The 27728-nt window shown below is 35.3% G+C and overlaps 1 protein-coding gene across 5 annotated transcripts in view; it reads right to left on the bottom strand.

Annotated features, from left to right (window-relative positions):
• Positions 1–934: 934 nt before the first annotated feature.
• LOC145270210 (uncharacterized) overlaps positions 935–27728 on the bottom strand; it is a 172448-nt gene continuing 145654 nt past the window's right edge. For all 5 annotated transcript variants that reach the window (XM_080125861.1, XM_080125945.1, XM_080126038.1 and 2 more), the window contains 4 exons: positions 26434–26474; positions 6524–6640; positions 5704–5808; positions 935–1637 (listed from right to left, as the gene is read on the bottom strand). In XM_080125861.1, the coding sequence (XP_079981987.1) occupies positions 1481–1637; positions 5704–5808; positions 6524–6640; positions 26434–26474 (420 nt within the window). In that variant the 3' untranslated portion in view covers positions 935–1480. The remainder of the gene's footprint in view (positions 1638–5703; positions 5809–6523; positions 6641–26433; positions 26475–27728) is intronic.

Raw genomic sequence — 27728 nt, 5'->3', positions numbered from 1 at the left:
TCTTTTTTTTTTTTAATCTAGTTCTCACTTCTATTTTTATTTTTTTTTTAAATCTATCTTCTACGGTAGAAAAATAAATCCACGTTTGTGCTAAATTCTAAGGATTCAGTTATTGTCTTGGATATATGTGGTGTGCATTTGATTTAGGCACATGTCGAGAATAAAGTGTAGTGTTATCAGCAAATATACTCATTTCAGATGCAATTGCATCAGAAAGGTCATTTATTAAAATCAGGAATAATGAAGCTTCAATGATCAACCCCTGTCACAGAAAAATATTTTCATTTTAACAGTCTTCTAAGTTTGGTACAGTATTTTCAGAAAAGAAAAGAATTTATGTTATTGTTCTGAAGAACTGGCTATCAGAATGAAATATGATTTTTGTAGGATAGAAGCTACCACTGACAAAAATTCAAAAATATTCTGAATTTACTTTATTCTGTAAATTAATCCTATCTCAATTACAGGAGGTGCATGCTGTTTTTTTGTTGTTTTTTTTTACAGACAAAATTTACTTACTCTTCAAACAAGAACTTTGTAAATATCAAGGAAATCTTGGCTCAAAGAGGCAACATTGATATAAAATTGTATGATATTCATCTGTATGTTGCATAATTGTTATGACACATGATTATGGTAGAAAATTAAAGCTTTAATGAGTGAAATATATCCATAGATTACCATTTTCTTGCTGTGATCAATTTGAATCTCAAAAGAAAGTATATAAAAACTGATATTTTATAAAAGTATTTATTAAACAAGGAAAATATAAGTAAAACAAATGTTTGTAAGAAAAAACTTATTGAAGTTTATCATTTATGTGAACATCTCTTCATATTGAGATTAGATTTGATTATAACAAGGAAAATGTTTGAAAGCTTTATATTACATTTTATGTCAAAATGTTTTTAGAAACAATGAACCATGAACAAAGTTTACCTTTAAGAAAAATTTTCTCATTTATTTTAGTGTGTACAGATCTCAAAACATATATAATTGATATATTATTTTCATGCAATTAATTTTATTTAGATAATTTTTACTCAATTATTTTGTTATTGATCTTAAGAAAGTTTTGGTGCTTATTTAGAATTTAAAAATTAAATTACAGTCATATTCCAAAGATCACACAAATCGATCAAGTGTTTTATTTTTTGTTATTTTAGAGACAAAATTATTTTTTATGATTTTTAGCAATTTTAATAGTAAAGTGTATCCTTTACAAGGCTGATTTTGATTTCTCTAGTTCGAATTGAGTTGCTTGCCCTTTATTTATAAAACATGGCAGATCAAAACTTCTTGTCTCTGTCAAATTTGACTTTTTTAGGTGAAAAAACAAAAAACTACCAGATCAATTTAGATAGTTTATTTTTAGTTGCATCATGTGTACGTTACATCAGTTTTTTTTAAAGACTTTTCTGTGTTTTTATTTTGAAAATAGATTTACTTTTAAATAAGCACCAAAAGTTTTTCCGTTTTACTAGTTTCTTTTTGTTTTTTGTTTTTCTGTATTGGAAAATCCTCCCGTAATGATATTGCCTGAGCGAGCTACTGGAATGAGTAATTGTTGATCTTCCAAAGGAAGGAATTCTCGAATGAGAGTATGGAGACTTTTATCTTTGTTCACCAAGCCAACTCTGAAACAAAGAAAATGTGAATATAATTTTAACAAAAGTATTTATAAAACTCATTTGTTTCAAATTCAATAAACTGAATAAACTGTAAAGAAGAAAAAAATTTCTAATTATTAGTTAAATTTTTATATTTAAACTCTCTCTTCAATGTTCTTGTCTTCCATTATCTTTAAATAAAGTGACATGTGTACATTCTAGCATGCTTTGTTTCCAGCAAATGAACTCAAAGAAACATTGAGAATTCACAGATTTTGAGACTCTTTCTCAAATATCCATATGAAAAATTGATTCATATTGCGTCTTGAAAATATTCTGTTGAACTCTTGGAGATATGATATTCACTCTACAAAAGTTGAGCTGAAAAACATGTTGCATACTATCCTAAGAGTTTCCAGTGATACTTGGAGAAATAAAGATAAAGGTGATAAGGCAATGATTTTGTAAGGAACACAAAAGGGGTAAAATGGAAAACCATTTGTGGTGATCATGTGGTTATTTTGGCAGCAGTGCAAAAACGTATCCTAAGTGTTTCATGTCAGTCACCCAGTCATTTCAAAAATGAAGAGTCTTATGCAAAGTTACATCTACTGAATGAGCATCAATCGAAATATTGCGAACAGAGTTTAATCATGTAGAGAATATACGTTAGCAGCAAAACATTTCTCACAAAATTTAAATCCTGCTGAAAACTAATCAACCATAATGTAGACTCCAAATTGACTTTGCTGGACTATTGGATGGGTTCTATTACCTGGTAGTAGTGGATAGTTTCACTAAATGCCCAAAGATATTTAAATATAAAAAAGGGTTTTTGCAGAAATTTTAGTCATATTTTAGAGTTTTGGATAATGGTACTCAATGGTCTAGTGAATTCAAAATGTTTTGTCAGTCGTTTTTAGTGGGATATATGCAAAAGCAATGGTCAGGATGAATGATTTGTTGATACTTTTAGAAGAGCTCTCAAAAAAAGTGAGGAATACTCCTATAGAGAAGGTTACTTAGGACTACAACTGTATAGAATAACTCTGAATAATAATAACTTGCAGGTCATTAGTGAAGCTGTTTGCAAGAAAAATCAAAATTGCTGATAGACTGTTACCAACTCATAAGAAAGCAAAACATTAAATCAATGTCACAAAAGGACATTTTTAACTTTGAGAAAAGTTTTTTTTTTTTTCTTTTTTGAACATTCAGGAACAACAAATAATTTTGGGCAACCAGGATTGTGGGTAAAAGAATTGGGAATATGCTCTACATTGTGAAGGTGCTCAAATTAATCCACAATAGACATTTGAATCAAATGGGAAAAAGATATTTGGATGCTGTGATGGTTACAGAAGGATTGATGGATGTTGTGTTTGACATGTTCAAATTACTCATTGCTCAAGTAGTTTCTAAAAAAGTGAACATCTAAATAAAAATGAAACAAGCCGCGCATGCATGGTCCCCCTCTGGTGGTGCATGTGAGATGATGCCACAAAAAATAGTGAAGAAATGAGGAATGTGAGAAGTGTGCCTTCATATTTTCAACAAGTTTCAGAAAAATTTAATGGATGGGGTAAAAGTTATGGGGTAAAAAGTGCCATTTTTTTAAATTTTGAGGCATTTGTGACCCCTTTTGAGCTCCTGGGAATGTCGAATCCCAGTGAAAATGGACAAATGGTGCAGTTTCACGCCTTAAGACATGTATATTTGAATTCAGCACCATGGAAAACCACTATATAGACATACATATCAAGTTCTTGAGTAATATGAATAAAGAACTCCAAAAAGGCCTGTTTTTTTAGCTCTAAAAGTCCCAGGGGGATGCGAACCAGAATTTTGTCAGGGTCACCCATACTGGATTTATATTAAGAACAACGAGCTCCACATTTTGGCCAAGTTTCAGAAAATCTAATGGATGGATCAAAAGTTATGGGACAAAACGTGTCATCAGAATCAGATAAAGGATGTTATTAGAAATGTTCACAACTAAAAAGAGATTCCTAAAAATTTATCAAGATGAGGTCTCTCCTTCCCAATGTGAAGTGTGGGACTAAAATAAAGAATCAACTATCCAGCAACAAATCATCTTAGAGTTAGTTTTATTAATTTCAAAGTAAAGTTTTATTTGGTCTGAAGAAACTTTCTTGAAATAATGTTGATTTCTACAGTAATGCCACTTAGCGTTTCCAGAACCTTCTAGGCAATGAAAACAGCGATCGTCATCAGAAACAGATATTCATGTATAACATCTTTAATTGAACATGTCCACAATCAGTATAAACAATCTGTCTAGTGACAAACAATGTGGATTTCACCCTGTAAGACTACCAGCTGACATGCTGACTCTCATATAATACAGGATCAGTGAATCATTTTGTGGGAGCTTTATTTCTAAAGTAATAAGTCTTAGATAGGGTTTGGTTTGAAGGTCTCCTATCAAATTCTTTCTAATAGGTTTATAGAAGCACATTGTATTAATACTGGCATGCTATAAGGATTTATTCTGAATTCAACATTGTTACTGATATTCTCAAACAATCTCTCAAATCACATTTTAAGATCATTTGTTCATATTTATGCAGATGATGCAGCCATCTATGAAGCACTTTGAGGAGTATAAATGATACAGAGTTTGAATTACCTACTAGACATCATCCTCAGGTATCTTGCGTTTCTCTGTCCAAGAGTTTGTCAAGACAATCTGACATGAAGATATTTCACCCTACAAGTAAACCCTGACCAAATATTCAAAATAATTAAAATAATATTTGAAGCCCAAATAATATAACTTCAACACAACTATGCACTCATATGAGAAATCGTACACAATGAAATTACTTCAAGTAACAGCATTTATCTGGATAATCCACCAGACCAGATGTCTTGGAATCCGGTAAAATCAAGAGACTACAAGAAAGATATACTATGATATAGTTAAGTGGTTAATTATGGAGAGAAAAATCAATGTTCTGTACTTTTTTACTAACTCATCATTTGAGAGGTAAAGAACTTTAATGGAACACTTGAATATTGATTTATCTCATATAGAGATCAAGTGTTAATCCGAGGAAGGGGGTTATTTTTATTTCTGAGAACTTCCACTGAAGTAAAAATGAAAAATACAGATCTTTTTGATTCTCTTTCTTCTGACCTCAAGCATGTTGTACAATAGAGTGGAGGTGAGTGACCAGTTATTTTGAATGTATCCAATTTTCTCTCCTTTCACCACCAATGCTCATATCCTCACTTTGCCCCAGTTGAAATAGATAGAGCTCCCTATAAAGAGGCCCCAAGTTTGATAAGCTTCTAGGACTGACGTTTACCTCAGATCTGAAGTGCAACATTTACATGAGATCTGTTGCTAAGGTCTCTGGCAAAAATTGTTGGATCATTCTACCATTCCAGAAAGTATCTCACTCTGGATGCAATCCTCTCCCTGTATAAGAGCCAGATATGGCCTAAGATTGAATACTGTTGCCACATCTGGCACTCTCTCCTTTCTTGACAGAATAGAAAACTGGCTTCAAAATCTAGTGGCGGATACTCTGTTCTCTTCAAGCAACCTCTTTCTCACAGAAGAGATGTTACTAGTCCTCTACTCTATTATCATTTTTATGGTAGGTGCTTGGCTGAACTCCGATCACTGATTCCCACCAGTAAAACATTTACAGCAAAAATTCATCTAGCTACAAGCACTGCAAAAAAAATTCCCTCTTCCTCTGTTTATCAAAAAGTAAATAAATGGAACTTTCATAAGCAGAGTTTCTTTCCAATAACCGTTTGTCTGTGGAATACAGTACTATAGGACTGCTTCCAAGTTGACGACAGCATGGTCATTTTCAAATCTAATGTTAACAAATTCTTGAGTCGTGCCATTAATTTTAACCCAAATTCAACCATGATTTCCAGATTTTATCACCCGTTTGACACAAACCATTAACTCTTGTCCTTAAGTTGGCTTCGGGCCTTGATAAGCAATAACTTTTGTTAGTAAAAAGAACAGAAAAAAAACAATGCATATTTTCTCAATGTACCTTTATGTAATAAATAATGATAAATAGAAGCAACAAAAAATAATATTTACCTTCTGAAATACAATTCAACATCTGAATCTTCAATTCTTTTGTGCGATGCATGTTTCATATAACTGTGAAGTGCTTCAAAAAGATTATCGATGAAGTGATCGGATCTAGAAATAAAATTTAAAATATGCAAACAAACTTTACATTTCTAATTAACTGCTTACACTATACAATGCATTCCAAATGCACAGTACACAAATAGAAAAAATTTAATATAATTTTTTTCTATTTGTTTTCTGTTCATTAGCATTCATCTAACGTTTCATTTCTTTTAGGATTAATCATTTGGAAAATATAAAATGAGAAACGAATTTTAATAAAAAATCCATAAACTGAGGATAATTTTGAAAATTAGTGAATAGTAGATGTTATTTAATGAAAATTATCAGATTTTAATATTAACAGATAATGTAACAATGTGCTCTTTGTACAAGGCCAAACATGGACAGCTTACAAAAGTAATTATAAGATGTAAAAAAAAAAACAAGATTAAAATATTTACATAAGTTACATTAATAGAAGAAAAGAAAAAAAAATTTAAGCTATAGTTGAAAATTTTACATAAATAAATTTTTAAAAAGAAAACTTTGAAAGGAAGTTGACATCAAGTAACAGATACAAAAATCCACTCTTCCTTCATTTGTTTTGAAACAAATGATTGTAAATAAATTAGTGGAATACTCAAACATAACAAAGCATACTTTTCTTTCATAATTTTCTTTGGTTTGGCGTTTGCAGAAATGGAGAAAAGAAAATCAGCATTATTTCTATGCACACAATTTGCACAAGTATCTGATATCATTATATAGTAAGAATACTTACATTTTCCCTAATTCAGGAAGACAAGCATTTGGAATTTTGAGTCCAGAATAATGGTTCATGAGAAGACTGGTTACTTTTGGAGGAATAGTGTATTTTTTTAAACTTCTAACTGTATGTCTGAAAAGAAACAAAAAAATTCCAATGTAAACCCAGAAAAAAAGATATAGTTTGGGTTTCTACAATTTTTTATTAAAAAATTGATTTGAACAACAGCCACTGCATTCTGATGTACTAACGTGATAGAATCAGTAGGTATGAATTCCCAGATTTGAAGCTCACTAGATCTAGCCACGCTGATGAGTCATAGAGATGATAAAACACAGATAACTGGTAATTGGTTATCACACGACAAAAGATGTCAAAATTTTTATTATCAGGTTGACAAGAAAGTTCTTTTAACTTTTAGATTCAGATAAACATCTCTGCTCAAACAAAAATTTATTGATTGAAATAAACACCAGCAGAATCAACACCTTCCCAAAGGGAGTGCAACCTTGAAGTTGGTTGGGAAGCTTGCATGCCTTAATGACCCCCAAGAGCTAAGCCGGCTGGAGATTCATCTCCTGGCAGGGCCACCCATGCCGGACAGGTTGACGGGTAAAAGCCAGACTAAGAGCACTCCACCTACCTTCTGGGGAAGGTTGGGCGTAGGGCCAGCACCTTCACCCTGGAAAAAAGAACTTGCTACAAAAGCATCCACATCAAAAACCCAAGAAACTTTGATTCTGGGAGAGGAAGGTTCTGCATCTGCAGAAAGAATGACGTGCTGTGGTCAAAGCCGAAAGGACACATCAGTTCCGAAAACCCTCTTATCGACTAGGACAACTACCACCATTGCTACATGAAACATCAAAACCATGTATGAAGCAGGGAAGGCAGCACAAGTGTTAGCAGAGATGCGCCGATACAACATTGCCCTGCTAGGATTGAGTGAGATGAGGTGGCTGCAAGCTGGACAAACAAGGTTGGCTACCGGTGAACTCTTGCTGTACTCAGGACATGAAAAAAATGCAGCACACATGGAAGGCGTAGCAATCATGCTTTCAAGAACAGCACAGAAAGCTTTGACGGGGTGGGAAGCACATGGATCAAGGATAATAGCAGCATCCTTCATGACCATGAAGAAGAACATCAAGATGAATGTGATCCAATGCTACGCACCCACCAATGATCATGCTGACAAAGACTATTTTTACAACAGACTACAGACAGTCTTATACAAGTTTAAAGACAAAGACGTCAACATCCTGATGCGGGATTTCAATGCAAAGGTGGGATCAGACAATAGAGGCTCCGAGGAAGTGATGGGACAACATGCTCTCGGAGAAATGAACGAAAACGGAGAGAAATTTGCTGACCTCTGTGGACTGAATGATCTTGTGATCGGAGGCAGCATCTTTGCCCACAAGAGGATACACAAGGCCACCTGGGTATCGCCTGACCATGTAACAGAGAACCACATAGACCACCTCTGTATCAGCAAGAAGTTTAGGCAGTCTCTCCAAGATATACGAGTGAGGAGGGGAGCAGACGTGGCATCAGACCACCATCTTCTGAATGCGAGACTCAAACTGAGACTTAGGAGAACCGTCCAGCAGGCAGAAGCTAGGACGAAGTACAACATCAACCTACTGAAAGGCCAGATGACTCGGGAAGCCTTCACTGTGAACCTGAGTAACAGATTCCAAGTAAGGCAGGAGTTTACCACCAAAGACACCAACGCCCAAGATCTTTGGAAGGGAATAAAAGACATCCTTAGGGAAACATGCCAGGAAGTGCTTGGGCCAAAGAAGAACCAACACAAAGACTGGATCTGTATGAATACCTTACAGAAGGTTCAAGCCAGAAGACTCAAGAAAAAGGCAGTCAATGAGAGCCGTACAAGGGGCAGCAAAATGACAGCCCAAACAGAATATACAAGAGTCCACAAAGAAGTGAGGGAAAACGTAAAGCAAGACAAGAGAAACTGTTGCAATATTTTGGAGTGATAATGGGGTATGATCCCACACAGTCGGACGATTCGATTTATAAACGATGCTGCTAAGAACTGACGAATCAAATAAATTCACGTTCTGCTACAAACCAATCAGAAACCAGAATTGCTTCATAAATATTAAATCTTTTCTGGAGCAATTTCACATGTTCTTTTCCCGGATTTCGACACGTTAAGAATATTTTGTTCTGTGGAACTGTCTACTACAAACAAGTCACCTCCCAGGACTTGTGTGTAACAGCGAACTATCTGAAACTGTTCTGAAACTCAAAATGGCTTACACTTCTATATAGACAGCCTGGCAGAAGAAGCAGCCTACCATGGCAACATGAAAGACCTGTACATGATAACTAAAAAGCTAGCAGGTAAGTATAACAAATCAGAGCGACTGGTTAAAGACAAGCAAGGATAAACTATCAGAAACTCTGAAAAACAACTTGAGAGATGGGCAGAACATTTCAAGGAACTTCTGAACAGACCAGCTCCCGAGAACCCTCCAGACATTACTAAAGCAGATACTGAAATTGATATAGACTGCGATCCACCAACAAAAGAGATCATCCGTGCCATCAAGAAGATGAAAAATGGCAAGGCAGCCAGCCCAGATGGAATTCCAGCAGAAACCCTCAAGGCAGATGCAGAAACAACAGCTGGCATACTACTGCCACTCTTTGAGAAGATCTGAGAACAGGAAGAGGTACCGACAGATTGGAAGGATGGACACATAATAAAGCTGCCCAAGAGATCTTGAGAATTGTGAGAACTATAGAGTCATCACTCTTGTCATTACCAGGGAAGGTGTTCAACCAGATTCTGTTGGGGAGGATGAGAGATGCAGTGGATATTAGGCTCAGGGATCACTAGGCAGGCTTCAGGTGGGACAGATCCTATCCAGACCAGATTGCCACGCTGCGCATCATAGTTTGAACAGTCCCTGGAGTGGAATTCCTCGTTGTACATCAACTTCGTGAACTTCCTCAAGGCTTTTGACAGCTTACACCGCAACACCTTGTGGCAACTCCTCCGACACTATGGGATCCCAGAAAAGCTGATGAGAATTATCAGGGAGTCATACGAGGGAATGGCTTGTCAGGTTGTACACGGGGGACAGTTGACATGACGTTTCAAAATAATGACTGCCTTCTATTGCCATTCTTGTTTCTACTAGCTATTGACTGGGTGATGAGGCGGACAACAGATGGGTGGAGGGATGACATTCAATGGACCCTCTGAACTCAGCTGGATGACCCTGACTTCGCTGATGATCTCGCTCTGCTCTCCCACAAGCAACAACAAATGCAGAGCAAGGCCGCTAGACTGGCCATCCATGCTTCTCAAGTTGGCCTCCACATACACTCTAACAAGACCAAGATCCTAAAAATCAAAGCATTCAGCAAAGAGGCAGTGGAGTTGGGTAACAAAAACTTGGAAGAGGTTGAGACCTTCACATACCTTGGGAGTGTGATAAACCAGCAGGGAGGAGCAGATACAGATGTTAAGACCCGTATCGGAAAAGCAAGAGCATCTTTCATAGCCCTCAAGAACATCTGGCAATCCAACCTCATCACTTCTCGCACAAAACTCCGACTGTTCAATTCCAACATCAAATCAGTACTACTGTATGGAGCAGAAACGTGGAGAAGAATGCTAAGGATCCACTGGCTAACTACCATCAGTAATGCAGATCTCTGGGAGAGAACGAACCAAGTAACAGCAGAAGAAGAGATCAGAAGAAGGAGATGGCGATAGATCGGACACACCCTGAGGAAACAACAAACGAATATCACATGCCAGGCCCTGACCTGGAGCCCTCAGGAAAAGAGGAAAAGAGGCCGACCAAAAAACATCTGGAGAAGAAACCTGGAGGCAGACGCTAAGCTGACCGGCTACTCCCGGAAGGAGTTGGAGCAAATCGCCCAGGACCGTGGATGTTTGCGGGCAGTTGTGGATGGCCTATGCCCCACCAGGGGCTCAAGTAAGTAAGTAAGAATCAACACACTTTTGCAAATCTATATCTATAAATTTGTATTCCTGTCTGTTTGTTCACAATTTGATTAATATATACAAAACGTGTCTAACTTTAATCATTCAGTTATTTCTATATATAGTATGATTCTTGCAAAAATATACAATTAAGAGATCACCTTATGACATCAAGAAAAATCGATTTTATTAAATAGCAGTATCTTAATGTTTTTCGGGAGAGAATTGTTTTAAGTATTCTATTTAAAATAGTTATTTAATAAACTTTAAACAACAATTATACTGATAATATATTTAATTTATTTGGAATTATTATTTCCAACCGCAACCTTTTTTAAAAACTTTTTAGAGTTATTTGCCCCTAGATGCTATGCATAAAAAACAAACGTTCGCCTAATAAAATCATTTGATAATTTCATTAAGTTTCTAGCTGGAAAAATAATTCCATGTAGATAGGAAAATGTTTGGCTTTTATTGTTTTTTGTTTTTTTTTAATATTCAAAAAAACAAAAAAGATTTCATTTATTTGTTTTATTTTATTCTTTAAACGGCTATACAGAAATCGGTAATTTTTCTGGTGGGGGAGGGGCGGGAATTACATTGAAAACATAAAATAACGCTAAATTTAATTATTTATTATGAGACAATTCTCTACTTTATCCAACAATTTAATAAACAAAACAAACTCCGCTATATGAGAAATTCAATTATTTTTTGTGTGTTTGGGGAGGGGGATTACATTAGAAACATAAAACAACAAATAAAAAACAAATTGAAATTGGAAAAAAAAAAAAAAAAAAAAAAAAAGCAAATCGAAAATTTCTTTTATTTACAAACAAGAGTCAGTAAAAAAGTGCCCTTACAAAAAATAACGGTAAATGTGTAGTTTAGCGGCGTAAATTATTTGACAGACAAAAAAATAATAACTCTTTATTTTTATATAAAACATTATTAGATCCAAAGGCTGAAATAAAAAAAAAATCATTTTTATGCTTTTTTTATCATTTTTTTATTAGACTAAATATGCACACCTTACATGTTTAAAATTTGGCCTTATTTTAGGTTTGACAGATTGGCCTTTTTATGGCCAAATTTGGCCTTTTTTTTAATGCTATTTTATTACAAAAAAAAATGGCGGCTAAAAACATAGTTCATGAAAAGGCCAATCTGCCAAACCTTAGAAAGGCCAAATTTTAAAATTAATGTAGCGGCCTCAAATAATAAATATAAATGATGAAAACATAATAAAAGTAAAATGTTTTTCTGGTTTTATTTCAGCCTTTGGGTCTAACAATGTGTTTTATATAAAAATAAATAGTTTTTATAATTTTTTGTCTGGCAAATAATTTACACCGCTAAACTACACATTTACCAAAAAATAAAAAATAAATAAACGCACACATTAATGTTTATAAACGTTATTTTTTTAGGTTCACAAAATCGCAAGTTTTCTGAGGACACTGATTCCTTCTGCCAAAATATCTGGTGGAGAGGATATCAGATACTTCTTTTTGGGAGCGATTACATTTACATGTTTTTATCCGTTCTTTTATTTTTGAAATTGTTGTGGGGGTATCCATGTTACCCATGATTAAAATGATTAGTATAGCAGGTGTGTTTCAAACGGAACTTCATGTCATCCCAGGCAATGCCGGGTACCCATGCTAGTGCAAAATAAGTGTATTTATGCCAGTAATGTAAAAATCTTGCGTTCTGATGGTAATGAAGTCGCTGAAGGCATTTTTGATATAGCTTACGTTTTTGAAGCATTTCTCACGCAGAAAGTTGCCGAGATGCTTAAAAAGTAGTAGTCGGTAGGTGAGCTGCCTGAAAAGTATGGCGGATGAGGCAGAGATTCATAGCCCAATTCGTTCGACTTCTGCAGGGTCGGTTTAGCAATGTGCAGTCAGGCATTGTCGTGAAGGAGAAGATTTTCTGTTGACCAATGCTGGGTGTTGTTACATTTGATAGTACTTTTCCACTGTAATGGTTTCACCTGCATTCAAAAACTAATGGATGAGACTGGTCGCAGACCACCAAATAGTCAGCATAATTTTCTTTTGGTGCAACTCTGGCTGGCTTCCTGAGAAGTGTTGTCTAGCTTCATTGGTGTCTAACCATTGAGCTGAACATTGCCGGTTGTAGTAAAGAACCCAGTTTTCATCACAAATTACAACCTGATTGAGAAATGGGTTGTTCTTGTTGCATAAAAGAAGGGAAGATGACACTTCATAGTGGCATTATTCAATTCGTGAGGCACCCATTTATCAAGTTTTTGATCTTTCCAATCTTTCTCAAGTGGTTCAAAATTGTCATATGTGTTATGTCGAATTCAGAAGTTCTCGAATAGTTGTGTGTGGATTGGCTTCAATTAAAGGTCTTTATTGATCATTGTCAGCATCCGATGGCATATCATTATGTTTGTAATCTTCAAGACTTTTGCTGCCGCCACAAAATTTCTTAAACCACTATTGTGCTGTGCATTCAGCAGTGGTTCCTGGACCAAATTCTTCATTGATATCACAAACTGTTTCAGCAGATTTTTGGCCTTGCTTGAATTTAAATAAGAAAATTGTGTGAATTTTTTTCCATCTTGTATTCAATATTCTGAAAAAAAGACATAATTGTTTTAAAACGATTGTAATTTAAACGATTAGAGCAAAAAATGCTCTTTAAAATATAAAGGAAAAGTATTATAATTTTTTTTTTTTTTTTTTTTTTTTACATTTTCACTCCACACAAGTCACAGTGCTACTTTGATGTAGGGGACTACTATGTAGGGAGTTGAGTAGCAAGATGTCTGTTTACTTTACACTTAAACTGTCAGTACAGTTGGGGAAGTAGGAAACCAGAAGAGAATTCCAAAGTTTAGCAGTTCTGGGAAAGAAACTATTGGAGTAGAAGGCTTTCTAGCATCTGAGGATCACTACTGTGTGCGGTGGGATGTTGCTGCTTGTCGAGTTTGTCGAGGGTATCTATGTCAAAGGCGTACAAGGACTTGTAGCTCGTCGGAACATCTACCATAAAAATACTTGTAAAGCACAACATTTTGTCAATAGGACAGAGGTTGAAGTCTAGATGATAGTTTGGGACCTATCAGTTGGCGACTCTCTTTTGAACGCTGTCGAGGAGTGATAGACTAGTAGCAGATGCACCAGCTCAAATGTGACAGCAGTACTCCATACATGGGCGAAGAGTAACCTTGTAGAGGTACAGGATACTTTCAGGTGTAGTAACTTTCTAGCATGGTAGAGAGAGTCCACCTTCCTCACAACAGCCGTGGTAATGCCCTTGATGTATCTGTTCCAACTCTGTGGACGTTAAGCCGACAAGTTTGAAGGAAGTACTTTTAGGTAATATATCTTTAGCCATTTGGTTGAGAAGGTTTCTTATAATTATTAAAGGAAACAAGCTTAGTCCTGGTAACATTAAATGTTACCATCCATTTTTGTCCCTATTTCACTACAGATTAAAGGTCTCCCTCTAGGGTTTCTGATATTGCCTTGAGTTCATTTGTTTTCCCCTCATGCTTGTTATAGAACATGGTGTCGTTAGCAAATATATGCATCTCAGAGACAATTTTATCAGGGAGGTAATTTATGAATATCAGGAAAAATAAAGGTCCAAGGATCGACCCCTGAGGTGCACTCGCATTTATATCATTGTTTTGACGTATGACCATCGAGGACAACCTGGATTCTTCTCTTATTTAAGGATTTAATTATGTTAAGCATTCATCCAGTAATACCATATGATCTGATTTTCACAAGAAGACTATTGTGCCATACCCTGTCAAAAGCCTTAGATATATCTAGAGCTATTGCCCTACCTTCCCCTGCTTTATCCAATGCATGATATATACATTCATACATGGTATATACATTCAGCGATTACAGTTAAGATACCTGCAGCTTTCAAGACAACACCAGTTGACTTTCGACGCACATGGTAAACAAACAAATAATTGAATTGTTTGATTTTTTTGTCAAAAGATTGATTTTTAATATAGAGAAAGATCTATTTTAGGAAAAGACGAAGGAGATATATTAAATTTGTTTTTTAATGTAGGGTGCAGGGAATATTAACATTATAAACATAAACGTGTATCATTCTAAATTCTTGCAGTAGAACAGGATTGCCTAAATCCATATTGTTGCTCAGACAGAAGTTTAGCAGCTGTAAGGTGGTGGATTAGAACTTTATTAATTATACTCAAATATTTTGGTAAAAAGTGGAAGGAGACAAATGGGGTAATAATTTAATGGGGGAGTTCTTTCGTCAGAATTCTTGTAAACTGGTACCACAGCCAGCAGTCAGGAAAGCAAGATTTGTTAAGGCATTTGTTAAACTGGAGCAACCTCAGCAGAGCATTTTTTAATAGTACAGCCGGAATGAGATCAGGTCTACATGCTTTTGAAGTGTCTAGGTTTTTATGATATCATGTACTTGAGAAGGGGTGATTTTCAGATCATCTAGTGTGGTTTCTGTCCGCAAAGGAAAATCAGAAAAAGAATGGTTTGCTGGGTCCAAAGTACAGTTTGTGGCGAATTAACGGGCAAGCATGTTAGCCTTCTCGGTTGCCATGAAAACAACTTCATGATTAATGGGGGAATTGTTGATTGCCCATTATTTACTACACTGTTGTAGATTTTCCAGAAATCATGAGTTCCTAATTTCTGTGCTTCAATGCGTTATCTGCTGGTTTTCATATATTCTTTCTTCGCTGTTGCTATTTCTTTCTTACAATTACTTCTAGCTTTTATAAACTTTGGTCTGTTTGTACGGGACCTATGTCAAATAAATCTATGGTATACATGCTACCTTTGAGCAATGGCAGCTGCGCAAGTAGAAGTAAACCATTGGTTGATTGATTGATTGATTGGTTTTACGGCATATCAACCTATGTGGTCATTTAATGCTGGAGTCCTTTTTTTTTTTAAAACTATTTTTTTATTGGGGGGAGGGGACTTTTTCAGCCTTTCCTCCCTTTTTTTATAAAATTGAACTAAGAAATTAAATGTTGTATTTATACATGGATGTGTATATTTGGGTGACTTTAAATTTCCTTAAATTTTCTTATATAAATTTACTTTCCTTAGGTATGCTAGAATATTTGTTGAGTTGACCTTTTCAAAAAGGTCCTCCATATTGCTTTCTGTATAATATAGTTTTCTAGTTGGGGCGAGATCATCACACCCAACTAGGATATGTTTTACTGTGAGTGTCTCCTGGCATGGGATGCACTCTGGCGCCGATTCTCCATTTAGTATATAAGAATGAGTAAAGTTGGTGTGTTCTATGCGCAGCCGAGTCAGTATCACATCTTCTCGGCGTGATCTCTTGATGTCCGGACATCGTTCCTTAAGTTCAGGTTTGATTGAGTATAATTTGCTGCCCTCTTGCTGACTCCACCGCAGTTGCCATTTTTCCTGTATGTATGCTTTTATCTGGGGTCTAAGATCAGTATGTGGAATCTTAAAATTGTCAGTTGGAAGGTGAGAAGATCTTTTTGCAGCTGTGTCTGCCCTGTCATTGCCTTTGATCCCCACATGGCTGGGGATCCAGACAAGAATAATGTTTTTAGTAGTTGAAAGGATATTGATTTTTTCTATTAATTTTGTTGTTAGTGGATTTTCTTGTTTTTGATTTTGTATAGATAATAGGACTGATAGAGAATCTGTGAGAATGATGAAGTTTTTGGTGGTTTCCTCTGAAATTATGTTGAGTGCTAGATCGATAGCAGTGAATATAGATGCTTCATTTTGAAGATTTCTCTTCATTGTGGTTTTATGGTACATTGCTGCACATCCAGTGTGATTGTTGCTTTTAGACCCGTCTGTGTAGATAAAGGTGTAGTCTGAATATCGTAATTTTAAATGTTAAAGTTCGTCGTGGTATTCAATAGGGTTTGTGGTAGATTTGGACTTTTTGTTTAGGTTCAGTTTTATTTCTACTTGTTTCATGGTCCATGGAGGTGTTTTAGACAGTATGAAGTTGTGAATGCTGGAGATTGGAATTTTCAATTCTTCAATGCTTTCCTTCATTCGGAGCCCGAAAGTTTTGATAGTTTTTCCTCTCATGTTGAAGAGTTCTTCATATTTAGGATAGAAGGTACATTGGTATGCAGGGTTGTTTGGGCAAGACTTCAGTTTCAGTAAATATTGAAGGGCTAACTTTTCTCGCCTTAGATCTAGTGGGGGTTCATGTGCTTCCGTGTATAGACTGTTCACGGAGGAGGTTCTGTATGCTCCTTGGGCCAATCTTAGGCCAGTATGGTGAATAGGGTCTAGGCTTTTTATATATGATGTTCGGATTGATCCATATATGAAACAACCGTAGTCTAGCTTTGAGCGGACTAGTGCTCTGTAATTTTAAGGAGTGTTTCCCTGTCTGCACCCCAATTGGTATGTGCTACCACTCTCAAAAGATTTACAGCTTTGTTACATTTTTTTTTTTCAGATAGTTTATGTGTGGAATGAATGTTAACTTTTTGTCAAATAAAATCCCTAAGAATTTGTACTGGTCAGTAACGGGTATGGGCGTTCCTTCCATGGTTAGGACAGGATCATTATGCATGTTCTTCAGTTTGCAGAAATGCATGGATTTCGTTTTTCTTTTGGAGAATCTAAATCCATTCTCTTCTGTCCATCTCATTACTTTGTTTAAGCACAATTGAAGCTTCCTTTCTATTATAGATATATATCTAGATCTACAGCATATTAGGAAGTCATCCACACATAGGGAGCAATCTACCCCAGGGTTAAGGTTTTTTACAATGTTGTTAATTCGGATACTGAACAGAGTCACTGACAGTATACTCCCTTGAGGTACTCCATTCTCTTGTTCCTTCAAGTCCGAGAGAGCTGTACCAACCTTTATTCTGAACCGTCTATTTTTTAAAAAATTTTCAATAAAAATTGGCATTCTGCCTTTTAGTCCAAACGCCTTCAGATCCCTTGTAACACCGTACTTCCACACAGTATCGTAGGCTTTTTCCATGTCAAAAAACACTGCTGTTAAATGTTCCTTCCTTACAAAGGCTTCTCTGATGAAGGTTTCAAGTCTGACTATGTGGTTTATTGAACTTCGGTTTTTCCTGAATCCTGTTTGAAATTCTGTAATAAGATTCTCTGTTTCCAGGAACCAGATTAGTCTTTTGTTTATAATCCTTTCCATGGTCTTACAAATGCAGCTTGTTAGAGCTATTGGCCTGAAATTCAATGGATCTGAGACGTTACTTGATTGGGATTGGATGTTTGAGTTTTCAGATTTGGGGATTGGTATTATTGTGGCCTCTTTCCAGGTCTCAGGTACGTTTCCACTGGACCATATAATATTGAAAATTTCAAGTAGGTATTTTATTGAGGTTTCTGGAAGTTTTTTGAGGATTTCATATGGAATTTCATCGGGCCCTGTAGCTGTGTTATGGGATTTGGTTAGTGATTCTTTTAATTCAGGCAAGGTAAGAGGTTGGTTGTATTTTTCGGTGTTTTGTGATTTAAATAGAATTTTCTTCTTCTCTTCCTTTTCTCTAACCTTTTTGAATTTCTCTGTTTGTCTGTCACATGATGAAATTTTTGATAAATTATCTGCCAGGTTATTGGAAATGTCTTTTTGATCGGTGTATATTTTGTTGCCTTTAGAGATGTGGGATATTGGTGTACTACTACACTTTCCTTCTATTTTCCTCATCATGTTCCAAACTGTTTTTGCCTTGGTATTCACATTAATTTTGGATATATAATTTCTCCATGTTGTTCTTTTGGATTCCTTTATGATTCGTCTGGCTTTTGCTCTGCTGTTTTTGAAGAAATCCAGATTTTCGCTTGTTGGGTACTTTTCAAATTTTCTCAAGGCAGCTCGTCAAGCTCTGATGGCTTTTCTGCATTCGTTTGTGAACCAAGGTTTGTTGTGATTGTTGGTTTTGGTTGTTTTCGGTATGGTATTATTTGCTATGTTTGTGAGTGTTTTAATGAAGTAATTCAAATGGTCATCTTCATCTATCTTTTCGATAATTAATTGGTTTTTGCACTGTTCCTGGAAGTCTTCCCAATCCGCTTTATGTAGGTTCCATTTGGGTGTTTTTTGTTCAGTACTAGTACTTAGACTTTCCAGGATGATTGGGAAATGATCACTCCCACAGGTGTCATTGTGTACTTTCCAATCATAGTCCATATATATGGAAGGATCACATAAGATAAGGTCAATGGCGGTGAAAGTACCTGTTGCTGAGTACATATAGGTGTAGTTTTGATTATTAAGGAGGCATAGATTATTTTTATTTATTATGTTTTCTATTTCTTTTCCTTTTTTACTTGTTTCTTTACTTCCCCATATTACATTGTGACTGTTGAGATCTCCTAGTAGAAAAAAGGGTTTAGGGAGTTGTTTTATTAATTGAGTTATCTCAGTTTCGTTGATTGTATCTTTTGGAGGGATGTAGATTGAGCAAAGTGTTATAGTTCTATGTAGAGTCACTGAAACTGCAATTGCTTGCAAGTTTGTGTTTATATTTATTTGTCTTTGAGGGACTTCATTCTTCACGAGTATTGATGTGCCTCCAGAAGCTCTGTCCGTATCTTTATTTATGTAGTTGTAAGATGTGTAGTGTTTTATGTTGATGGTATTATTTTCTTTCAGAAAGGTCTCCTGTAGACAAAAGTGCTGGGCTCATATTTATTATTAATAATGTGAGTTCATTTTGGTTTGCTTTTGTCCCTCTGATATTCCATTGTAATATTTTGTTCATCATTTGGAATTGTGTTCAACTTCCATCGTCTCCAATCCCTCAAATCTATTTTCTGTCGGAGTCCCTGTTCGAGATATAGATCGGGATCTTTCTTTTCCTGTTTTTGTTTGTTTTTTTTTGTCTGGGGGGATTTTTGATTCTTTTCTGGCTTGTGATGTGTTTGATGTTTGTTCGGTTGTTTTTGTAGAAATGGTTCGTGGTTTTGTTTCTTTTTGTGGTTCAGTAGTGTCTTTACTTAATATTATCCTTGGATTGGTTGCAGACATTGCACTATTCATTTTCCTCATTTCTTCTAATAGTTCTTTCATTTCCTTTATTAGTTTGCTTAGGACATCAATTTTCTTGTCAGTTGTATCCGTTACATGTATATGACCATTTTGATTGTTGATTGGAGTAGTTTTTTTAGTTGCATCTGCATATGTTTTAGTTTCAATGATTTTCCTGGCCTCTGGATAGGATATATTCTTTATATGTTTTAGTTTGGTCACTTCTTTTTCTCTTTTCCATATTTCACAATATCTAGAGCCAACGCCATGATTTCCAAGGCAGTTGGCACGCTTGAAATCTTTTCTGCAGTCAATGTGTGGGCTGCTTTCTCCACATCTTCCACACACTGGTAATCGTGTGCACCGATCTTGATGGTGTCCAAACTTCTGGCACTTGAAGCATTGGAGGGGGTTTGGAATATAAATTTCTACATTTATTTTCATATATCCAACTTTCACTTCTTTGGGTATGGTGAGGGAATCAAAAGTTAGTATATATGTATTGGTATCGATTTTCTCAATGTTTTTTTTTTTTTTTTTTGATTTGAACTCTACGAACATCTAACACATTCTGTTTCTATAAGTTTGTCTTGATTTCCTCCAAAGGACAAAGTGCAAGTTCGTGGCTTTTCACTACTCCTTTGCAGGTATTTAGGGTTGGATATCTGTAGCATTTGACTTTGATGTTTTCAAATAATTTTAGTTTCAATATTTCTTTAGTTTGTTCTTCGTTATGGGTTTCTATTAGTAGGCTGCCATTAAATTGTTTTTTAATAGACTTTGGTTTTAGAGTTTTAAGATTTTTTTCAATTTTAAAAGGTGATAGTTTGCTCAAAGGAGTTTCCTCCATTGATTCTATTACTACGAATGTTGACTTCCTTGGTTTTATCGTCTCTTCCTCAGAGCTACTGATGTCAGAGACATCAGAGTGGGTTCTCTTTGGGTGGTTGGGTGGTTTTTGGGAGGAATAAGCCATATATTTTGTTTTCTTTTTTCGTCATCTTTGTTCCCCACCCACCTCGGAGTCCTATTTGGGAAGAGCCTGGGGGGAAACCCATTCGCCCAGCCTCCACAGGGATACAATGATGATATAACCGACTTTGGTGGTATCATAATGATTATCTGTTCTCTCTTGATATTGCTATGGGATCTGTAGCAATTCTGAGGGGTTTACAGCCTCGTCATCGATATTCACACCTAATCGATTGACCCTCAGCCACCGCTTTCCATCATATAGTAAGGAGTAGGGTTATTTGTGGGAGAGGGGGGGTGTTGTGTTAGTAGTGAGTTTTTGGAATGGGCAATATATGGTGGGGCTTGGCGTGATTGGCCGATTGGTCGGATCGGGCCTCTCTGACCGCCCGTCTAATCGAAGTAAGGCCCAAAGTAATGTGTTGCAGTGCCTAAACTTCTATGTATCCTGGTTTAGGTTCGCTCAATCACCAGGATCACGTCCTAAGACATTACGGGTAGCAACCCACGGCTAACTGGTTGCCCCATTGAGGGGTTTTTACCCTCTGCAGGGGGGCAGTCGGTTTGTTCTCATGCCCTACCGACAGGGCAAAAAAAAAAAAAAAATAAATAAATAATTTAATAGAATATATTTGTTTTCTTTTTCTTTCTTTTTTGTTGTTTCTTTTCCTTTTTAAAATCTGTTTCTATTTAACCCATAGAATGGACCCTAACAGGTATTACCACTCCGGGTCAGGGTGGACCTGGGAGCAATGGCAATTAAGAGGTGGCTCCACACTCCCCAAGCCTGTAAGCCAGACCTCACCATCGGATGTAGTTTAAGGTCATATCCAGGACCGGGAGTAAGGTAGGAAAAAATAAAATAAAAAGGGGAGGGAGATAGGCTGTTGTTTTTGTTTTTGGTTTTGCAGAACATAATTAAGTTTTACAAAAAAGATCAGAAAACAAAAAAAACGTCAATGTAGGTGCATTTCGTCTCAGGAAGCCACAGGGCAGCCTGATCTGGTAGCACCAGGTAAACCATTGGAGAGAGTGGGGTTTGCTATAGAACTTCCATGTGGGAACATGTGCTTTAATTGCCACTTTGAATCATTCAGTGGTCTCATTTATGCACTGCTAAGCAGGAAGAGAAAAGATATTTCCTCATGGGGTATTTCTGATGAGATCCCTAATGGCTTCCCAGTTTGCCTTCTTATAGTACCTTGTCATTTTGAGCAATGGCTCTTCAAATTTGGGTCAAGCTCGAGTGGCTATGGGCATTAGTTACACAATCATTGGAAACATAACTGTCTGATAGGGAATGAGATATAGAGAAGCTATGTGTTATGCTACCAGCTGCATCTGTGTAAGTAGAGAAACTAGGCCAATTACTGTGGTGGATATTAAAGTCACCAAATACATGTACTTGCATGCTAGTATCAAGGGAGAGTGAAGCATCTATGCTGTAAGAGATTTGGATGATCAGGGTACAGTCTTGGGTTGAGGGAGAGCGATAAAGAAAATATAAGTAGCTAATGCTTTGTTGCAGATTTAGTCTAAAGCACATAAATATCTGGTCGTCTGATTCTAGTTTGGATTCTCTAGTCAAATGGAGGATATTTTAAATATAGACTCCAAGTCTGTGCATATGTCTGTCTTTGCCAGTGGGAGATAACCAGGCATGTTATAGTGGTTAGAGGGAATGGAAGAGTGTAGGTTAGTTTCACTTAGCACCAAGATATCTGGGGAGTTTGCTAGGAGAGATGATTCAACATCATCTAAATTAGCTTGCGGATATTTGTGAATGCAAGCTTCAAGGGAGGAGGCAATTGGTTTTGTTTGAGTTAACACCTGATTTGATTGTAATTTTTTGAGTGAACTGTCATTTTATTTTATTCAAAAGTTTCAGTTTTAGGGTGAGAGGTGCTGGACAAAGAGGTTGTGTAGGACGCTAAACACGCAACACAAATAGACCATAAATCGACTTCATCTACAGCTGAAAAGCTCACCAAAGATGGGTGCAGGGTCCCTTTCCATGCATGACATGGCACTATAACCATCCCGATATTACATAACTGATGATGGAGCAGCTGCTCTAAGCGTTACCAAAGAGTTAGGACTCCTGTACTGTCAGTAGGAATACAGCAGGCAGACAAACTGTCAAACTGGTACCCTCAACTTGTCAGACAAAAATCAGCTCAATCTAATTGCATTGGCATATATTGCACTCAAGCATCCCCAAGATGCTCAGTTTTAGGGGATGGAAATGTGGAGAACAGTGTTTATTGCCCTAGTCAGGAAACAAGGTCAAACATTGGGTGTTTCTGTAGAGTCCCTGTGATTGCTCTTCTACATCTAGCTTATAGGCAAAGATGGAGTATGAAAGCCGGGCGATAGGCAGAGTTTATCTACTCCTTAAGCAATTTAGGTTTGCAAACCAATAATTTGTTTGAATCAACTCTAGGAAGGTTGTCGACCAGGATTGAAGAGGCTTCTCTCACCCTTTGTTTAGTGCCAAGACGTTAGAGATCAGTAGCATAATTTTATCTACAGAGTTTTCCTTCTCCTGGACGGATAACCTTAGAAGATCTATGTGTCCATCAGCATTGAGAGGGTTAGTCCTATGCCTGAGTCCTAAACTAGGTATTTCTGAAACCCAACAATGATTAATTGAGTTAGTACTAAAGGTTATATATCTACTAAAAAGTTACACTCCTCAAAATAATTGAAAAGGATTTTACTCTGCTTTCCATTTCATTGTTAATGAATGGAAAAGAGGGGGTAAGTAAAAAAAAAAAGCATGTGGAGGAAGCATTTAGATTTGCAAATGATATTAGGAATTAAGCTAAAATTTGATGCACCAAACTCTGTATATTTAACTTGATAAGAGGGAAAATAAAATGTATCTATTCAATATAGATTTAAGTAACAATATAACTATGATTAAAAGTACATTTCAGTGCAGGAAGTAAGATATAAGCTATGGAAAATTCAGTATGAATAATCTACCTATTATATAAAAGCGAATGTGTGTGTGTGTGTGTGCACGCATTTTTTTTTATATGTCCGGCATATAAAAATTGTACATATTGAGTATATAGCTTAAATAGAAGTTCTTCTGGCTTTTAATGTTTAAAGATAAATCCTTCTTTCATTACAATTCGGAAATGTATTTTGCATAAACATGAGTAGTGGCTCATTTTTTTGTATCAATTTGAATTAGAAAAATGATTCAAACTAATTTTATAAGTATTAATGTATATTAAGATTCAAAAGATGGTGTTAAGTTATTATTAAGGTATTTAAATGAGTTAAGATAATGTCTATAGTGCAGAACATATATACAGTGTCTTTAAGTCAATGTTTTATTTTCAAACTAGCAAATATTTTTCCTGTTTTGAAGATGACAGAATTTAACTGCAGGCATTCTAGACAAAAAGAAAACGGAAGAAAACAAAATAAAATAAAAAAAAGAAAACAGGCCTGATTTTCTTTAAAACACATTTTGTCAAAGAGAAAAAAAGGAAAATACAAAACGACAGAATTGATTAAAATGTGGATTATGATTTTTTACAATAGACAGCACGTTTGAATGCTTGGAAATAAAATGATTTCCAGAAATAAAATAAAAAAAAAAAACTTGTTAAATCTCAGGAAGATTCAGTTTTCATGCATACCTCTTAAGATCTTGGTGCCTGAAAGGACTCGAGTACACATGTTGACTGACCGGATCTCCTACTTAAAAGATTTGCTCATAGTGTAGGGGTGGAGTTAGCCCTTTAGCAGGATGTTGTGTGTATGTGTATGTGTGTGTGTGTGTGTGTGTGTGCATATATATATATATATATATGTTTTTCCCGTTCTCCCAAGTTTCAGATTATTTAAATAAAAATCCTTCTGGCTTTTTAAATACTCCTTTCATTAAAATTAGGAAATGTATTTTGCATAAACATGAGTAGTGGCTCATTTTTTGTGTTAATTTAAATTAGAAGAAATGGTTCAAACTATACAGTATTAATGTATATCAAGATTCAAAAGATGATGTTATGGTATGATTAAGGGGTTTAAACGAGCTAAGATGTCTGTAGTGCAGAATATATATATATATATATATATATATATATATATATATATATATATATATATATATATATATATAGTACAAAAAACAAATTTATAGGCCACTATGAAATAATGGGGAATACTGAAGAAGAGCCAACAATAGAAAAAGAACGGAAAAAATAAGGAAAATAGAAGAGAAAGTGGAGAAAAAAGGGATACGGAAATACATATAAAAATAGATTTTTAAAAATTAGATAAAATATAAAACAATCTGAAAAATGGGATTATAAAAATGTTTAAAAACATGTTCAAAATAAGTTCAAAAATAAAATAATATATAAATAAAAGTAAAATGATATAGGTTCCAGTGAAGTCTTTAGTTTAGGGTTCCGGAAAGTGAAGAATATGGCAATTGTTTACAAATCCAACAAGGTAAAAAATTTGTGGAGCATCAAGTCACAGTACAACCTTCATAAGTTTTGCTTTGTTAAAGATTTACTCTTTGATAACATAATTATATTGTTATTGTAGTATCCATCCCCATGATTGGCCAACTTTAAAAAATAGAGTCTATGTGATTGTGTTCACAAAGAAGAACTCAGATTTTTGTATTGAAAGTGAAAACATGAATTTCACATGAAAATATATCATTTGAAATCAAAATTAAAAATCCCACAAGAACTTTCTTGTTAACCTAATAGATTTTACTAACCACTATTTCATCAGCAAGTATCAAGTACAAAATCCCCTTTTTACAACTCTAGAATTCATTCACACTTCCATATTTTCTTCTATTCCTTCAAAAAAAAAAAAAAATTCTTTTAATTAAAAAATAAATAAATGGATATACGCTCTTGAATCTTACATGTCTTTTCAATAAAAGACATGTAAGAATCAAGAGCGTATATCCAGGTCATCTTTTCCCTTCATTTATTGCGACAATTTTTTAATAGTATCACTCCTATCTCTCAGTCACACATTTTAGGCATATATATATATATATTTTTTTTTTTTCCTCTAGATAACTAGGAATAAAAAAAAAATAATTTCTTCTTAGAGATTTATTTCTTCATTTTTTCTTTTTTAGTTTCATGAAATCAATTTTTAATGGTTTTGAGTTTCCTTTAAGCAAAAATGCCCTTGTTAGGGTCAGTGATTAAGTACCTCCCTCCTCTTCATGGAGTCTGTTTACCCGACAGATAACCATAAGCAACAAATAATTTAATAGTGAGACTAGGAATTCCTCGAATTAATATACTTTCCTCAGCAACAAAGAGACGAGTTTTGTTAGTATTAAATATAACAATATGCATTATTTGAACTATTACATACTGAATTATTTCCCTTAGTGTTACACACCATAGATAGACATATTGAAATAGAGACACAAGATGTATTATTATGATGTTCTCATTTTGGGTGTTATTCTCAGAATGTTTTAGTTGACATAACCTTTAACCTTCTTCAGATGCATTTTGTCAAATTTGAAAATCTTTCTGCCAAACATTGCAACGTCCTGTGGCACAATGGATAAAAGTGTTAAATAATAATCAATTCTAAGTGACAGGCTTCTAGCAGGTAACCATCCAATCCTCAATACAGGCGGTATTAAGAATATAATTATGAATTATTTAAGACTTCTACCTAGTAGTAGGGTGATAGAATGAGAGAAAGTTACTCCATGGATTAAATAAGAGTTCTATTCAAAATTCCACACAAATTCTCCAAGTTTGACAAGATTTACCAAAAGAAGGTCAGAGGTTATATCAACCAAAATGTTGTAACTTCCACAGCAGTAATCCAAATAATTAATGTTATCAATATTTATATAAAAATTTCTGAAACAAAAGATATAAATAAAAAATAATTTCAAAATAATTGTAAAAAATAAAAATAGCCAACTTACTTCTTGACCTTTTTTTCATTTTGACTCATATCTCCCTGAGGCTACAAAAAAAAAAAATCAATTTTAATTTTAAAAGAAAAAAAATTAAAATATATAGAATATTAATACCATAGTTAAGTTAAAAGTCCACTATTTTATATTATAGATATTAGTTTTATTCCTTTATTTATGGTAAAAAAAAAAATTGATTAAATTATTATCACAGATCATGCTCAATATGTACATTTCCTGTTTTGATTAAATAGCTGTTTTCGTTTTGTCAAAAAAAAAATTCACTTGTGTTTTTGAAAAATAAACTGTTCTGTTGCAGGAATTAATTTATAACACTTCTTTGCTTTAAGGCCAAGATCACACTGTAGTATCTGTTCTGATGCTACACTCATCTTTTCTGTCCTCGGTCAGTGGAAGAGAAAACCTTCATGACCGAGACAATTTTTATTTTTGTTCCTATCCAGAGTACCCTTTTTTGGGAGAGCTGGATTTTCCCCATATTAAAAACCGACTGTGTGTCTAACTCTGCCCTTGTAGGGAGAAAGTAAATAGGAACAGATGTCAAAATCTAATCTCATTTTTTTTTTTATTTAATTCTAAATTTGAGCGGATTTCTTCCATCTTGCTATGAACTATGTTTTTTTTTTTACATGGGGACCACCACTTATGAAGGCCCGTAAGCCACTCGGGGATAAGGGTTATTTGTGTACAATAATCAATGGGATAATATCGTAGTAATAGTTGGTATTGGAGATTTGATAAAACGTCTTACTTAAGGGGGCGATTAACCAGGAATTTGTTTATGTTGGACTTGAAGACGTCCAAGTTGTAGTCAGGTGGGAAACCGGCAAACGGAAGAGAATTCCACAGGTGTGCACTTCTCAGAAAAAAATTGTTTATGGAATCTACGTTTTGATTTAGGCACAGACAAAGAGTGAGGGAAATTACTGACAGTGGTTTTAGCTAGACAGGTGTTTATCATGAAGGATTGGCGAGGGGGGACCAGAGATTGGAGCTTGGATGAGCACTTGCCATGGAAATAACGATAAAACAAAGACAGGCTCGCAACGTCTCTTCTTTGGGAGTGAGGTTGCAGGGAAGAGAAGAGACCATCCCCCACTAAGCCACAAAGTCTATTTTGTACTTTGTCAAGGCAGGATAGGCTGTTTTTTGAAGCTCCAGCCCAGATGTGGTAGCAGTACTCCATCTTTGGACGTACTTGGCTTTTATAGAGATAGAGAATTGCATCAGTAGTGAGATATCTTCTGGAGCGGTAGAAGGATCCTACCATTTTCCCAGCGGCC

Source organism: Euprymna scolopes, chromosome 1 (genome assembly GCF_053919585.1).
Source record: "Euprymna scolopes isolate OS-2025 chromosome 1, ASM5391958v1, whole genome shotgun sequence".
Lineage (NCBI taxonomy): Eukaryota > Metazoa > Mollusca > Cephalopoda > Sepiida > Sepiolidae > Euprymna > Euprymna scolopes.
This window is presented reverse-complemented; position numbering and strand designations above follow the sequence as displayed.